Genomic DNA, 16,715 nt, shown 5'->3' with positions numbered 1-16,715 from the left:
GAATCTCAAAACCACGACCGCTGACAACAGTCGACAAAAAGATTCATTGTTTACGATTCGTCACGCACCACGGTGCAATATTCTCAGCTTGCATCATCCGCTAGCCATTGCCGCTAGAATCAACATGCGACAGTCCTGAACCGCAAAAATGGCCGAGATCACCGCTTTAGATGCCCTCCAAGCTTTCCACCAAGGGCTTCTATCATTACGCGAAGGTCGCGTCGAGGGTGCAGAGACACTGGGGAATGAGTTCCTAGTCCAAGTTTTCGAGACCGAGTTGGCCAAGTTCTGGGATAAGCCGGCAAGGAAAAGCGACAATAGAAACGCTGTCAAGTCTGGTAAATGATCTCCTGGCGCAACAACTATCCTCATTCCATCTAATACAAAAGTCTAGGCAAAGTTGTCATCGACGGTGACGAATACTCGATCAACGATAACTTCCAACAAGATGTCCTTACCTTTTCCGACGAAGTAGAGCTCGACGAGCTTGAATCTACACGATGTTTACTGGAGTCGCAAGAAGACCCTAATACGCTAGGCCGATCGCTCCTCGAGTGCGCCATCATCCGATTTCACCAACAGCGAAAGTACGTTCTCGATATTGTGCGACTTCTCCTCGAACTAGAAGGCCTCGACGACGATATTGCCGATGCGGAAGCCCTTGAAAGTGTCAAACTGTATGTTGCCGAGCGCTTGCTCCAGCCCAGCATGGGCGCGGACACTACAAAACGAATCGTGCCCAGGTGTATGGCTTCCATGAGGGAGATCAAGGCGTGGCTTCAGAAGATAGGAGACAAGATCGCTGCGGCTCAGACCCTCGGTCAAACTACAACTAACGGCGTCTCTGAGCAGATAGAGACCATCGAGTTCTCCAGAGTTAGCTTGATGCAACAGCACGAATTGTTGGGTGTAATACTGTGCCGGAGTATTGAAATGAGACAAGGATCAACCCAAGACTTTCTCGACTTCGTATCTGTCCTTCAAAAGGTAGACAGATATGATGCCTTGCTGGTTCACCTTGTTCCATCTATCGGAGCATACATCTCAGTTTTCGGGTCTGCTGAAGGCGGATATGATCTTATCAAGGCCCGTGAGTTACACGGCAAGCTCTTCCCTACGGACAGTTCTCCGTGGCCCTTGTCACAGTTGCAGGCCGCTTTCAGGGCTTGGTGGCTTGCAGAGTACAGTGGCTTCTACGTCGATGACCCCCCTGAGGCAGCAATCCCCCCCAACACTGACTTGGATGAGGAGGATCGACAGCGATCAAAAGCGTTCCTGGAGTCTCTAAAGGACGGTTCTTTCGACTTCCTGCTCTCAATCGCGGCCGATGTTAAATCGCCGGATTGGCACGACCCTGTAAGAGCCGGTATGCGCAAGTGGCTGCAACGAAAGTCACCTGCTCTCGCCCCCGATGCAATCCCTTTCGCCGATTTCTTCCAGATGAGTCTTATGCTACAGCTCGAGGTGTTTGTTGACGGCTTCATCTCCAACCTTCCCGACGTGCTACGAAAGCTTCGCGTGGAGGAGGACGAACAACGTCAGTCTAGTCAGACACATGAACAGGATTTAGACCTTGAAAGATTCTTGCTGATCATTGCATATGCTTACGAGGGCCGGCCCGATGCTGCCATGAACTTCTGGTCTGACCCCGACAGTAACCTGGCTGGTTTTATGCACTGGGCCTCTCGCAGGGCGTCGACGCCTCTAGTGACTGCGTTCTGCGAGATGCTCCAGGCTATCTCGGAGAATGAAGAGTGCGCTTCTGCTGCACATGAGTTCTTAATTGACGAGGGTCACCATTCATCTGGGAAGATGAGAAAATCACAGTCATTAACATGGGCTCAGATCTTCAAGGAGCTGGACTTTTTCTCTGCCAAAATCAGGCAGAAGCCGGCGCCACCTCAGGCGATACGTTATCGTAATGAGAAGATGAGTAGTGATCAAGCAGAAACCGAACCGGAGTCGGCCATGATGCTTGAATGTTACCTTCGTCTGATGTCAAAGTTGGCTAGTGAAAGTGAGACAACACGCCAATTTCTCCTTCAGAACCCCAACTATAGCCTTGTCGAAACATTGCTTGAGCTTGCTAGCAGCAACATTCCACCCCGGTTACGCGGCTGTACTTTTATGGCTCTCCGAGCTTTGATGGCACGCAAGTCGCTGCAGGAGGGTGCTCTTATGTGGAATTGCCTTGATCAATGGATCACTGGAGAGTATTTCCTCCACCCAGTTACTTCTCATCGTCAATCGCAACAGTCGCCTAGTGTCTTCATGGAGCGTATTTTTGATGAGATTAGCAATGGATTTGAAGACCCCGAATCCTTTATCCAGCTCCTGCTTTCCCTCATATCCCCAGCTGCGGACAGCAGTCCCCTCAACGACGGGCTACCATTTCCAGAAAACCTTGGCTCCTCCTCTCGAATGCCCGGTATTGAGATTTACGTCGACTTTGTGATAGGGTTAGTCTTTGCCCAAAAGGCCAACGACCTTCAAGATGTCAACCAAACTCGGGTCTTGCGTCTTAGCTGCCTCGAATTCATCCTTATCTGCCTGAACACTTTCAACGAAGATCTTATCATCATGGCAAATGAAACGAATATCAACGTCGACAGCGTCATTGCAACTACCGACTTGGCGACCTATGTACGAATGCATCCTTTTGCGAGAGTGATGGAATGGATGTTCAACGACAAAGTTATGGCAGCTCTTTTCAACACTATTCACCAAGAGCCTGCAGATGTGGGAAATGCTTCCCCCGACTCTCCTCTAATTCTTGGCATCTTGCGCGCTGTCGAAGTTATCAGCAAGGTCCTTGATCTCCAAGCTACCTATCTTGAGCTTGTTCGGCCCATTATTAAGCTTCAGTCAAACCAGCGTCGACCACCCGTGGCAAATGCTGCATTCGCTTCATTTGAGGATGGCCTAGTTACGCGACTGAACCTCGTTGTTGATTTAGGTAACTACTGTGGTATCGGGCACCCAGAATTGACGCTTGCGTGCCTAAAGCTTCTCGAAAAGATGTCATCATCTTCAAAGATCACCGCTGTTTGGTCAGGGTCCAGTCGACAAATGCACCGCAACAAGGCTATCGTTGCTCTAGAGGCGAATGGCGAGCACGAGACAATCTCAAGATCGTTTGTCTCGGAATTGATAACCCCTCTGGAGACAGGGCGTGAGACAGACTCCCCAGCTTATGTGACCAAAATCTACATTCTCGACTTCCTATACCAATGTCTACAAGAAACGCCCCGCAAGCCTACAATTGCCCATCTGCTGCTTGGTTTTAAGTGTGGCATTGACTCTCTTTCTGTCGAAGCCAAGGGTGCTTTCACTTCAAGAACCTCTCTTTTCCACACAATACTGAGATTGCTACTTGAGACCCCCTCCGGTGATGCCCAGGGAATGCGACAGTGGCTTATTGCCATTAAGTCACGCGTAATGCGTATCTTGCATATTCTTTGGAGCTCTCCCCTGTCCGCCCCTGTGGTGGTTGAGGAGCTTCGCGAAAATGAGATTCTCTTCCACCTTTTGCTTCGTGAGACAGTCATCAATCCTGACTTGCCTTGGGAGGGTGAAAACGTCGCTCTGGTCCAGTTCCCTGTCACAGACGGCGCTATAGCTTTGATTGATTTTTTGTCTCTTCGAAGCATGAGCCTGGAATACATCGCGATGGAACTTTGCAGCATAGCCCAAAATCGCATGCCGAGCGTCAAGCGTCGCATATTTGAAGCCTTGAATGGTCAGATCATTGGGGAAGGAGATACTCCTATCCCAATTCCTACAATCTTTGACCTGTATGACTTCTTACTCCCGGAAGGTGTCTGGGAAATTCCATTACCTCCTCTCCAATATTATAAAGATCTTGACCTGACAGCCTGCTTGGAGAATGATACTGACGGCAACCAAATCTACAACCTGGAACGCGTCAAGGAAGTTCTTCTACTAAAACGCGGCGAGGCTCACGATGCGGGAACACTAGTTGCAGCCCAGGATCTTGTTGCATTCGAACGGGAAGAGAGCATGATAATAGAGTACCTCATTTCCTCTAATCGACAGAAGCAGCTGACGACACAAAGCCTCAAGGTCCTCAAGACATGGACCAAGCTGCTTTTGGTCATGATCGAGTCAAATGACTTCAAAGGCTCGGCACAGATTTCCTTCTTCCTACAGGCTTTGCAATCGATTCTGCCCAGTTTGGAAGCGTTTGCTTCTGAGCGACCAGATGAGGCCTTTGAGCTCGCAAAATTATCCAAGATTCTACTCTTCAAGCTCGATCTTTCGGCGTCGGCGGATGACAAGCAAGGCTCAGCCATTGGCAATCTGATCAGCGACAAGCTTTTCCAGCTTTTCCAGATCTGTCTGCAAGCCATTGGCAAGTGGGCTGGTACGCCAGAGCTAAGGTCCATCTACTACAGCATCTGCTACCGCTACTTGACTGGCATGGCTGACCAAGGGCCACTCACGTCTAACCGGCCCAAGACCATCAAGACCATCCAAGTGTATGGTGAGCGGTTACTCAATGTTATTTGTGATGATGCATACGGCGGCGAAGCGCAGTGTCAGACAGCGGCGCTCATCCTCCTCAACGCATTAATTAGCATGGGTCACCAGGAGAGTGAGGGTTATGTTGTCGAGACTCTCAATCGACTCAACTTTATCGGAATCATGGTCGACTCGCTGCGAAATATCATGCAAGAGTGGCAAGAAGTATTCACGTCAGGTATGTTGCACCGACCTCCATCATAGATATCGCTAACTCATTAATCTAGGCACTTCTGAGCAGCAGAATTATCAAAACGCACGTCTTGCTCTTCTCCTTGAACTTGCTCAAACTCGTTCCGGGGCCAAGTATATCCTTCATTCCAATCTTTTCCGTGCTCTTGAGATCTCTGGCCTCTTCGGGGCAGACCCTGAGCTGCAAATCAACAGCACGAACCCGCGCGCCCTCGAGCAACATTACGATCTCCTCGCCCAAGTTGTGCGCATCGTAAGCGCCGCACTTGTTGCCCGTGGCAGCCACAATGTTGTTCAAGGCCGCCGGTTCCTCACCGACCATCGCATGCTCGTCACACATACACTTAAGCGCAGCGCTGGCATCGGAAGCGCCAACGCTGATGAAGGCCTGGACCAGAAGATTGAAGAGTTGGCTGAAGGGTTAATGGTTATCATTGCAGCAACACGATTCCTTGAGGTAAACAAGTCCCCGTTACACATCCCACACACGGCCAGCTAACAACAAACCACAGTTTGAGAACGAGGGCCTCCCTGAGTCTACGCAGCAGAGCCATGGGCTTTTCCACTAGGACACCTACGATAAGAAGAGGGGGTTACTTACCTGTAGTCTATCAAGATGGGATATAAAGTTGCAGAACTACACGGCGTTGACAGGAAGGGATGGATATTATTGAGTATGTGGTTTAGTTAGTGCAAGTGAAATAAATAATCAGTCACATTGGTAGACACGATAAAAAAGCGTTATTTCATATTACATCTCAGATTGTTTATAGGGTATAAAGCTTTTAAAGGTCAGCATACCCTACTCATTCTGTGTAAGCTGTGCAATATTGGCTTGCAATGTTGGCTCGCAACGCACAGCATGAGTTGAGGAGACGGTCAGGTCTTTTTCATGGGTGCTGTAACAGCCAAATTTTGCTCCCCAGCATATAATTCGCCCTCCGCTCTTGTTCTACTATTTCATGTTGCTATTACAGAGGCGATCTTGTTGGTCTGCGACAGTCAGTCCAAGAGAAAGCGAATCGTAAATTTATCTAAAGTCTAGTTATGCGCCATGTGCTTCCTGCTTGGATCATAAGAGGTATGACATATACTTTTGTCCATATATATGTGTTTTCCATGGTTGCAGCATGATACGTATTCCCTCCCCTGTGTACTCCCAAAGCGCCATTTCCTGAACGACGCAAAAGCCGCGCTCGCACGTTAAACCAATGTGTCCAGTTTTCTCCTTCTCCATGTAAATGCTGGGTATCTCGATCTGACGCCCCAAAATGATCCGCCTTCCGTTATGCTAATGAAAAAAAGAGAAGAGAAAAGCACTGTTACTCGTACTGAGTTCCGCGTGCCAGTATATCTAGCCTGGTATAGGCGGCAAGGTAGATGAATCAGAGTAGGCTTTGGAACTCCGAATCATGAAGCCAACTTGGTCGAAAGCCTTGACGGAGAAACAAGATACCCCACGTCATCCGATGCCGTCGGGCGTATCAGGATAAAGTGTTTGCTTTGCGTTTCCCTTTGCGCGTGGCAGTCATAAGCTTCAACTCAAGAGGCCAATATCCTTTAGTCTTGCTGCTGTAATTCCCTCTTGCCTTCGTGTCAAGTTTTTGCCGACACATGGGACACTTTCCTTTGGTGGCATCTACGCAAAGGGACTGATGCAAGCATGAAGCGCAATAAAGATGGCCTAGAAGGGACGTGTCAGATAATTCCCATGGGGCGCAAGAGGTAAACGGAGGCACCCGTAAATGAACTTACCACAATGTGTTACTGTCAGATTACTACAGTCATCCATGCAGATGACACACTGAAAGGCAGCAAGCTTGATGCGGTCGTCCTTCTCTGGCTGTTTGATCTCGTCAGGGATTTCGTTCGTTTCGGTCAAATCAACGGTATCGTAATCTTCGTTGGTCTCAAGATCGATGAAAGCGCGAGGGGGCGGGCTCGAGCCAAATAGTTCTTCGACATCCATTTCTTTCTTTGGTGCCGAGCTCTTCTTCTGCCTCGGCGATTGTCTCGAAGATATCGTGTTCCCATTTGCAGCCGCAGTGGATGTCCGTTGTCGTTTGCTTGCGTGCGTAGAACCGGTCCGGGAAGCAGCGCTCCGTCGAAGAGCAGGAGGCATAGCGTCAGAGAAGGAGCTAGCGGGGCTGTCGAAGAGGTCGCTTTCGTCGAAGGAGTCAAAGATAGGAAGAGTCGATTGAGATTCGCCAGCTGCGTTGGTGGAAGAAGAGAGTTGAGTCGTGCTACGCTCAAGGCCCAAGAAATTAGAGATGCAATGGCGAGCGGCAGAGGGGTCGCGTGGGGCGGTAGTGGCACTGTTGGCAGCTGCACGATGCGGCGCGGAAATGGAAGCCTGAAGCGCTGCAGTTTGGCTTACACCTGGAGTTAGAGCTTGACTTTGGTGTGGATCTGTGTTCGTGAATGACGGGTAAGTCGAGGGTGAAGAGAATTCAGCATCAGCAAGATCATCAAGATCAGAATCCCCGATATTGGTAGCAAGCAATAAATTCTCAAGGGCGCGGCTTCGACTGTATTGCCCTGAAGTTTCGTTCTCCCGAAGATTAATTGGTGGCAGGTCAAGGTTTTCCGATGACAAGTTAGTTGCCCTGCTCCGAGGCGGCGTTTGAAAGCCCAGGAGAGATAGACCAGGAGGGGAGTGGGAAGGCCTCGGCCGTTGTGTTGTTATAGTCGGGCTTGAGCTCCGACGAGCGCGATGAGTGTTGGGAATCAAGGGTGGCAAAGGGAGCGAGAAAGATGATGTTGTCGGGCGAATTTGGTTGTGTTGGCCACCGGGGCCGGTGCCACTGCCACTGCCAGCACCCTCTTGTTCGTCAAATCCATCAGCCTCCAAGCCGATTGGCCTCTGCGAACGCGAACGTGAAGATCCGGCTTCAGTTCCAGCTAGATCCGGAGACGAAATGATCCTGGTGGACATGGAGATTGCAATGGGAGGAGCGTAAAATGCGTCTGCCGAGTCCCAAAAGTCAAAGCCTGGGTCGTCGTCTATTATCGTTTACGAACGAGCGTTAGGAGCTGTTACCAACAAAAAGAAATGCGCAAGGACATTGGAGCTAGGTTCGACTGTAGGGGGCAGGAGAGGTCAAAAGAAGCAAGTAGGCAGGTAAGGGAAGCGGAATAGATAAAAAGGAAGGACAATAGGAGGAATAGAAATAGAGATTCTTTCTAACCTTGCAACAGATGAGAGAAGGTGAGATCCATATACAAGAAACCCTGCTCCATTGTTGGGTCGAATTGAAGGACGTCACGGGGGAGAGAAGAAAAGGTGCAAGCCGTGGAGGGTTTACTAAGGCCTGGCTGAGCACTTTCAAAGCATTAGTTAACTGAACCAACTGTTTTTGGGCTATGCAAATGACTTGATTGACTTACCAGGTCGGCAGGCGGGCCGCTGCTGGACTGTGCTGTGCTGTGCTGGGCTGGGCTGGACCAGCTCGGATGATAACAGGGTGTGGATATTAACGGAATGGATGATAAAACAAAAGCAGAGGCACAAAGGCTTGCGTTTGTCAAAGGAGATGTGAGCTCTTTGTAAGGTAAGGATGAAAAAGCATTATCCTGGCGGCTGGGCTCAGCCGAAAATAACTCCTGGTTTGTGATGGTCAAGAGTAAACATGGGAAGAAAGCCAACAGCTATTTAGGTTAAAAGTGAAAGGCCCAGTCTGAATGGGAGGGGGATGACCGACCAGCCATCCGTTGTCACCCATTCCATGATGACTGACGCTGTCTGGCCACAAGTCGAGGCAAACCTCAGCTGTACCGCGACAGTACATACATGCGATACATACTACAAAAAGCCGTTTATTGGAAGGGAGGAACGTCTTTGGCTGTAAAGCAAGGCTTGAAAGCTTGAAAAGCCTTCGTCTCAGTCCATCCTCGTCTCATTTGGCCTCTTTGCGCCAATACGGCAGCCCAATCATATCTCTCAAGAATACTACTGAATGAGACTCATTGGATCACAGACTTGACTCCATGTGCATCCGTACACGGCGCTTGAAACCCCCGCGTTACCTCATCTCGATTCTTCATACATGGAGTTCAATCGTTGCATTTGCTTTGCCGGGTCCAGTGCCGCGATGCAACAGAGATCTGAACCAATCTTCCATCAATCCCTAGATTTGGCTTTTGGAAATAAAAGTAAAAAATCGGCATTGTCTCCATTCTTATAGACTTGAAATATTAGCATTACTCTTTACGCCTCACTCATGGAAATCGTTTCTTGGAGGTTTAAAAGCCCTACATCAAGTTCAATTGCCCCTCCATCTTAGACCCTTCCATCGTCTCCACTCCAGACTAGAAAAACAGGGACCTGCTGAGAATTCCCGGCGTCATCCACTTAAATTAGCAGGGATTTGCTAATTTAGTCAAAGATGGAGGATGCAAATGCCAAATTCATCATCCTGACCTTGCATTTGTCAAGGTGCACTCGTCAATCCACGACTTCAACAGAAATAATACTCGATCGGCGCATCGTCCAGGCCGTCGGTGATAGTAACCACCAGGAGCCGGCATGCTACTGTGGCGCATTTAATAATGTTTGTCCCAGTTGCTGCTTCTCCGTTTCGCGGTTCGACTGCCAGCGTCTCTCGCATCGCTCAACACCAGGGTTTTCATCGTCATGCTTTGCGCACTCATGTGCGATGGCTGGCTGCCGTCGCTCACAAAACAAAACCAAATAAATTAAAAACCCTTGCTTGTAACACTACAATATTCCTTCGCACAAGTTGTCAGATATTAATTTTGCTGCAGTACCCTCCGAAGCCCGACATAACGAAATAGGCGTCCAGCAACTCAGCTCCCACGTATTCGAACAAATATTTCCCGATGGTGTAAAACCTCCACCCCAAGAGCTCGTTGAGCTATCCAAGGATCATTTGAGGCGTCACGATCTGCTTGGGAAGAACACCGACAAATCCGATCCTATAGCCTTTGATATCCCCCCACTGCAAGGGCGCACGCTTGACGAGCACTTTCACAAGCTTGGTATAGATGCCGCTGAGCCATTCCTCACATTTGCGAAGCAATTTTCTATGGCCAATCCTCCCCCCAAGCCCCGGCAATGGGTACACCAGAGTGGCTGGACGAAATATAACCCTGATGGGACGACCGAGAAAGTTGAGGCGCCTGAAGAAGAGATGCTGTCGTTCGACACAGAGGTCATGTGGAAAATAAGCCCTTTCGCCGTCATGGCTTGCGCATCGAGCCCGACTGCTTGGTATGCATGGCTATCGCCTTGGCTGTTGGGAGAGACAGAAAACGACCGGCAGTTGATTCCTTTTGGTGATCCTACCAAAGATCGAATTATTGTCGGGCATAATGTGGGCTTCGACCGAGCACGGGTTTTGGAAGAGTACAGCCTGAAACAAACCCGGAATACTTTCTTGGACACCATGTCGCTACATGTGGCTGTGAATGGAATGTGCTCTCAACAACGGCCTACCTGGATGATGCATAAAAAGAATCGAGAGCTACGGGAGCAAGTCGCGACCGAGATTCCCAGCCATGATTTGGCGACAGTGCTAAGTACACAAGGAATGCACGACGAAGAGGATCTTTGGGTCGAACGAAGCTCTGTCAACTCTTTGAGGGATGTCGCCAAGTTTCATCTCAATGTTTCTATCGACAAGACAATTCGAAATGACTTTGGTGAGCTGGATCGTGATGGAGTAGTAGAAAAGTTGGATGAGCTCCTGACATATTGTGCCGCTGATGTCTCGATTACCCACCGTGTCTACCAGATCGTTTTTCCTAACTTCCTGAAAACCTGCCCACATCCTGTCAGCTTCGCAGCTCTTCGCCACCTCTCCTCTGTCATCCTTCCGGTTGATAAGTCGTGGGATGCGTACATCAAAAATGCAGAAGCTACCTACCATACTCTCTCTGACGCGGTTCAGGAACGCCTTATCGGCCTTACCGAAAGCGCACTGGAAATGAAGGACAGCCCTGGTGAATACGAGAACGATCCCTGGATGCAACAACTTGACTGGTCGGGGCAGGAAATCAAGATGGCCAAAGGCAAGGGGAACGAACCACCCAGACCTGTAGCCAGGCAGAAGAAGCCTGGCATGCCCAAGTGGTACAAGGACCTCTTCCAATCTAGCGACTCGCCCATCAACATCACTGTTCGAACACGGGTTGCTCCTTTGCTGTTGAAGATGTCCTGGGACGGGTATCCGCTGTTTTGGTCCAATCAATACGGTTGGACATTTCGCGTACCTCGAGCGGAAGCCGCCAAGTACACAGCTAAGCTCGCGGTTGAGTGCAAGTTCGACGAGAAAGAAATCAAGCTACGTGACGATCATGCTCATGCCTATTTCAAGCTCCCTCACAAAGATGGCCCAACAGCGCGTTGTACTAACCCAATGGCTAAGGGGTACTTGTCCTATTTCGAGAGTGGCATGTTGTCCTCCGAGTATACATATGCTAAGGAAGCGCTGGAAATGAATGCGTCATGCTCTTACTGGATAAGCGCAAGAGATCGCATCAAGTCTCAAATGGTTGTTTATGACCAAGACCTCCGTGTAATGAGGGGATCTACTCGTGGCAAGCCAAAGAAGGACAAACCCGGTTTTATTTTGCCACAGATCATCCCAATGGGTACTATAACTCGCAGAGCAGTCGAGAACACCTGGCTTACGGCCAGTAATGCCAAGAAGAATCGCGTTGGCTCTGAACTGAAAGCAATGGTCAAGGCACCCAGGGGTTATTGCTTTGTAGGAGCGGACGTTGACTCGGAGGAGCTTTGGATTGCCAGCCTTGTTGGCGACGCAACATTCAAACTTCATGGTGGAAATGCTGTTGGATTCATGACGTTAGAGGGCACAAAGTCGGCTGGCACGGATCTTCATTCGCGGACGGCATCCATCCTGGGCATTACCAGGAACAATGCCAAAATCTTCAATTATGGACGAATCTACGGTGCTGGTCTCAAATTCGCAGCGACCTTATTGCGACAATTCAATCCAAACCTCTCCGAAAAGCAGACGATGGAGACAGCATCAAGGCTCTACGCAAATACCAAGGGCACAAAAACTAACCGCAAGTTGCTCTACAAACGGCCCTTCTGGAGAGGCGGCACCGAGTCGTTCGTCTTCAACAAGCTGGAGGAGTTTGCTGAGCAAGACAAGGCTAGAACCCCGGTATTGGGCGCTGGAATTACTGAAGCGCTTATGGGACGATACATCAGCAAGGGTGGTTATCTGACATCGCGAATTAACTGGGCTATTCAATCTTCTGGTGTCGACTACCTTCATTTGCTCGTTGTTGCTATGGATTATTTAATTCGTCGCTTCAACATCGATGCTCGAGTGGCTATCACAGTTCATGACGAAATTCGATACTTGGTTACAGAAAAGGATAAGTACCGCACAGCACTTGCTCTGCAGGTTGCCAACCTCTGGACAAGGGCAATGTTCTCTCAGCAAGTTGGCATCAATGATCTTCCTCAGTCCTGCGCTTACTTTTCTGCTGTGGATATTGACCATGTTTTACGCAAGGAAGTAGATATGGAGTGCATAACTCCAAGTCATCAGACCCCTATACCTCCGGGAGAGAGCATCGATATCAATACTCTTTTAGAGAAGGGAGAGGTTGCTCGGTTAGATCCCGCTATCGTTCCAGACGCCAAACACGCCCCCAAGCTCGATCACATCGCGTACACTCCGCGCGTGCCTATCATGGAAGGCATCCGGGAAGCAGCACAGGAGTCAATTCCTTTTCTCAAAGCCCAAATAGCCAGTGACGAAAAAGAAATTCGAGATATTGTCTACGCGTTGCAGAAAGAAAGGCTAGCAGCGATGCCAAAGAAGGAAAGGCCGATGAGCAAGAAAGAATTGCAAAGCGTGTTACCATACAGGGCATACCCACAACTTATGCCCATGGACGAACCCTTTATCCTAACAGAGGCTATGAAACAAAATCAAAATGCTTATGCGCACAAAAACAACAAGTTGGGGTTGGGAAAGTACTCGAACGGAAATTACAGGCCAACTTGGAGGGTGTAACCGCCAATGGGTCCAGTTCAGCTTGTAAAAGCTGAGCTTGTACAATGTCTCTTATATCACTCATGTGGTCATGTATATATATTCTTATGTTGACATGGCAAACATGTCGAATTGCATCTGGAAACGGTGTTGGGTTGCGGATTGGGGCTTTTTACGATGGGTTTGGGAGGGCGTTTAAAGAAAATCAAAAGGTCTGGGGTCTGATGTACTTGTATCACCAAATGCGCAGGCGTTTTGTTTCAACCAATCATTATATACCTCTTCAACAGTTCTTCCATGGCAATAATTTCCTGGCTCTAATGTCGTTAAAGTGCTGACATCTCAAATTGAAGCTAAACTCTACGGATGATGGATAACTTGCGGGAGTTGGCTTGGCGATCAAAGGTTGATGACCCCTGTAGCATATCGGCAGCTTCACGAATAATGGCCTGGGGCTATCGTTAGATATAATGTTCTGAGGCTTGGGATCGACACCTGTGTTCAGTTGCTTCAGTCGTTGTAATCAAACCAATAGTTTGGCATTGATTATTTGATGTATATCCCAAGAAGAGTCTGACAACAAGTTCCTGATGTTCTCTTTGTAGGTACTTATGAACGCCCCAACTTAGATGGAAAACAAGCTCATGGCTGCAGGCGTGATGACGAAACTGTCCCGCGCTAAGAAGCAAGGTCTCCACTAAAAGCTACTCGTCATCCCTCATCGGCACGTTTCGTTCTTTCATGCTGTGACATGCTCCTTCATCTCATCTACCAGAGACCACAAAAACACTTGCCGACCAGGGGCTTATCAATCCTGAATCTACTAGCTATTCTCCTTCGTTACCTCTTTTGTTGTATTTTCGTTTGCGCTTCAGTAACACTCGTTTCTTCTCGCTAAATACCAACGCTAAGACCTGTCACGAGCCGAACGATCGACCCCTCTTCAGCTACCGATAAACCGTGGCGATCTTCGACCGTTTTAATCGAGCTAGTTTGCGAGAAACAGACAACGGCTTATACACCGAGTCGAGAGGGAAATAAAACAACACAAATATTGTACATTCAAAACCATGGTATCCACCGAAGAGGCCATCCAGAGACTCAAAGAGGCTCGTCCTCCCGCGACAGACACATTTACATACCTTACCGTCGTCGAAACGAACCTCTCCCCCGAAGTTCTCCCAACTCTCCAGGACATTCTCCAAGATGCTGCGCTTACGAGCGAAATCGGCTGGGATCTCGTGGAGATGCTAATCTCTGTCCCCGGCAGCGAGGGCTGTCTCGAGACCATTGCCCGCCTAGGAAACCCTCGCGAAGTCATCCTCAAGGTTATCGAAGTTCTTGACGCCAACTCAGAATCATCCGAGGCCGGCGATGCCTCAGCGAGCGCAAAGTTCATTATTCTGGTTGGCATGCTAGGCATCCTCCACCAAAGATTGCAGGTCAAGGCGCCATCACGATACCTTCATACCACACTACAAACCGTTTACCGAGCGTACAACCCCCAAGGTGCGGAGACGACGGCTGCAGTTATTGACCTTGTAAGATCTCTTTCTGGGAGAAAGCGACCTCCGCTGCCTACACGCCAATCTAGCGCCAAGATAGAAACGGCATTCCAGGGGAGTGACATGTCCAAGAGTGCTCCCGATCCTGAGGCGCATGCAGGCCAAGCAGGCGAGGGCGAGTCTGAGCTGGTATCACGACTCTTGCAGTCATTTATAACAAGTATTCTTGAAGCCTATGTCAACTCGAACAATTTGGAATGGGCAGCAAGACATTTGGAATATTTGAGCCCCGAGAGGATTGTACCGAAGAAGCCAACCATGCTGCAAGCATTCAAGCAAGTAGATGAGCTTCAAACCAGGGACGCCTTAGTTGGGCAGCTAGTTGTAAGTCATATATCTACCATGGTGAAATTTGTTTCTAATTCCTCCAGGCTGTTGCCCGCGATCTAGGCCTGGCGAAATTGCCTTCTGACGAGGTCAAGAAGATTTTACAGTCTCCGTTCGCAGTGAATCCACTGTCTGTCGAACCCGATCCCAAGAATCCCGAAGCTATCAAACTATCATCTGGCGGCTTCCTTTGCTTGACCGCTTATCGCATGTTCGCATCGGACATTTTTGACGCCAATTACGAACAGCCCAATGCCAATATTTTCCCCGAGCACCACAACTTGTTGAAGAGGTTCCTCGGCGATGAACCACAGACACAAATTGAGGGCAACCCTGGTACTGTCGAGGCATTGATTGTCATTGCACTTTGGCTTCAGGATCAGAAGCGAATAGTTGGGCCTAACGCGGCTGAAGACAAGGAAGCAACATTCATGTCATATCATCATCTGCTAACTCTCATCTCTGTATTCCATCCATCTTTGCGAGTACGGAATGCAGCCACCGTGTTGGCAGGTCAAATTCTTCATCAAGACCCTGATGAAGGGGATAAATTAAATATTCTGGAGGACTTGCTGGAAAATTGCATGTTTTCTTCTCTGCAAGCATGTGCAGTGACATGGCTACGAGAGGAAATCATCGCCACACAGAAGGCTGGCTCAAAGGGACGATTTGCCGATTCCGACTGCTTGGACCAGCTCCAGTACACACTTTTTCCTGATCTCGAATACCTTGCTGAAACGGATTTGGAGGCGCTATGGGAGTTCTGGGTGCAGAACGCACCCTTCCATCTTCAAGTGGTGAACTTCTCTCTGTTTTTGTTTGGTGGTCAAGATTATAAAAGCTTGGCTCCTGCGGGTATGGCTGCAGCGGTAGAGCATCGATACGCGAACCCTTTGCTTGCTGCTGCCAAGCGATTGACAGAGTCACTGGAAAAGAAAGAGATTGATGGACAAGACCAGGAGGGCGAGGTGTCAATGCAGTTGAGCATTTTGACGGATAACCTTGAGCGTGTTCCGTTGCACTAGAGTTTGTGAGTAAGAACCACTAGAGTGTTGTAGTTCAACTGGCAGTTATATATGAATGACATTCTACGATATTCTGTTATTACCATGGTGATGAAATTCGCATATTCGAATAATAATATGTGTCTATAAGCTGTTGATCTCGTTGCTATCGTTGCTATCGTTATTTTTGCTTCGTTCCAATACTACCTAGATAGGTGGGCAATTGGTATGAGTCTCAAGAGTATATGTCGGGGGTTTCGCAGCCAAACAGAGCCATATCTATCACAATAACAGCACAAAAGAAAAGCGAGACATATTTTTGACTGGTCGTATTATGACATACCGAAATACACTGCAGCATGTGTCAGTCAGTAACACACTTAAACAAGAAGTGTTTTTGAATGAACTCGTACAGGGTGGGTGGTAGTTTCACGCCCGGAGCAACGAGTCCGCAGTCAAGGACAAAGCACGGAATTTGGCCAGTCAGAGAGTGAGACGAAATTACTAGGTCAGTTATGACATTTTAGCCCACAGAGTACACCCCATGTCGTTTATCTTTTGTAGACTGCCTGGGCTAAGATGGACTTTTCTTTCGGGTCCTTGCCGAGTTAGCGTAGCAGTCCGCCGCCGAGAGAGGTTATGTTGAGCGGTTGAGCGATACCCTAGTAGTTGTTGTGTAAGTTGTATTAGTTGTATGACGGCGGTCAATTCGTAGCTTGGAGCATTCGCCGTTAGGCACATGCCCTAAGTCATGATAGTTCATTATTTAACGCCAGCGCATTGACTTCGAGGACAACAACTACGTCACAATATCCAATGAACATACGTATGTTGATTTTGTTGAACATCACGGGGCGACTGTACCTTTTAGGTACCTACGAAAGAAGCTGTCACAAGATGACAAAGCTCTTAATGGTGAAGCATGACGATCAGAAACTCTGGCTTGACAACGAATGAATGCATGGCTGCAGCTCTTTGAAACCGGCATCACCCCGAGTTGCCTGGGTACGAGTTTGGCCCATCATCGACGATTCCCGCCTGTTCCTTGCACTGAATGAGACCTTACGGGGGCCCATTAAATTAGCCTT

General features: G+C 48.8%; 4 protein-coding genes across 4 annotated transcripts; 3 read left to right on the top strand and 1 right to left on the bottom strand.

Annotated features, from left to right (window-relative positions):
• Window positions 1-148: 148 nt before the first annotated feature.
• On the top strand, window positions 149-5,303 carry FGSG_05518 (uncharacterized protein; the record flags this gene model as incomplete). The annotated part of the gene is made up of 4 exons (XM_011325763.1): window positions 149-338; window positions 395-4,720; window positions 4,770-5,191; window positions 5,247-5,303. The coding sequence occupies 4 exons, from the start codon at window positions 149-151 to the stop codon at window positions 5,301-5,303; spliced, it is 4,995 nt and encodes a 1,664-aa protein (XP_011324065.1).
• Window positions 5,304-6,432: 1,129 nt separating this feature from the next.
• On the bottom strand, window positions 6,433-7,974 carry FGSG_05517 (uncharacterized protein; the record flags this gene model as incomplete). Its single annotated transcript, XM_011325762.1, has 3 exons — window positions 6,433-6,484; window positions 6,540-7,737; window positions 7,923-7,974. 3 exons carry the CDS (start codon window positions 7,972-7,974, stop codon window positions 6,433-6,435), a joined length of 1,302 nt encoding a protein of 433 aa, XP_011324064.1.
• A 1,308-nt stretch (window positions 7,975-9,282) lies between these two features.
• Window positions 9,283-12,752, top strand: FGSG_05516 (DNA polymerase gamma; the record flags this gene model as incomplete). Its single annotated transcript, XM_011325761.1, has 2 exons — window positions 9,283-9,445; window positions 9,499-12,752. The coding sequence occupies 2 exons, from the start codon at window positions 9,283-9,285 to the stop codon at window positions 12,750-12,752; spliced, it is 3,417 nt and encodes a 1,138-aa protein (XP_011324063.1).
• Window positions 12,753-13,515: 763 nt separating this feature from the next.
• FGSG_05515 (uncharacterized protein) lies at window positions 13,516-15,751 on the top strand. Its single transcript, XM_011325760.1, has 2 exons — window positions 13,516-14,620; window positions 14,668-15,751. The coding sequence occupies exons 1-2, from the start codon at window positions 13,802-13,804 to the stop codon at window positions 15,646-15,648; spliced, it is 1,800 nt and encodes a 599-aa protein (XP_011324062.1). The 5' UTR covers window positions 13,516-13,801; the 3' UTR covers window positions 15,649-15,751.
• The last annotated feature ends 964 nt before the right edge of the window (window positions 15,752-16,715 follow it).

Source organism: Fusarium graminearum, chromosome 3 (assembly GCF_000240135.3).
Source record: "Fusarium graminearum PH-1 chromosome 3, whole genome shotgun sequence".
NCBI lineage: Eukaryota > Fungi > Ascomycota > Sordariomycetes > Hypocreales > Nectriaceae > Fusarium > Fusarium graminearum.
The sequence above is the reverse complement of the archived record's forward strand: the minus strand, read 5'-3'. Positions and strand labels throughout refer to the sequence as shown.

Coding starts and splice junctions, on each gene's coding strand:
- FGSG_05515 (XM_011325760.1), top strand. CDS start 13,802: ATGGTATCCACCGAAGAGGCCATCCAGAGACTCAAAGAGGCTCGTCCT. Junction 14,621..14,667: donor CCTTAGTTGGGCAGCTAGTT/GTAAGTCATATA, acceptor TAATTCCTCCAG/GCTGTTGCCCGCGATCTAGG.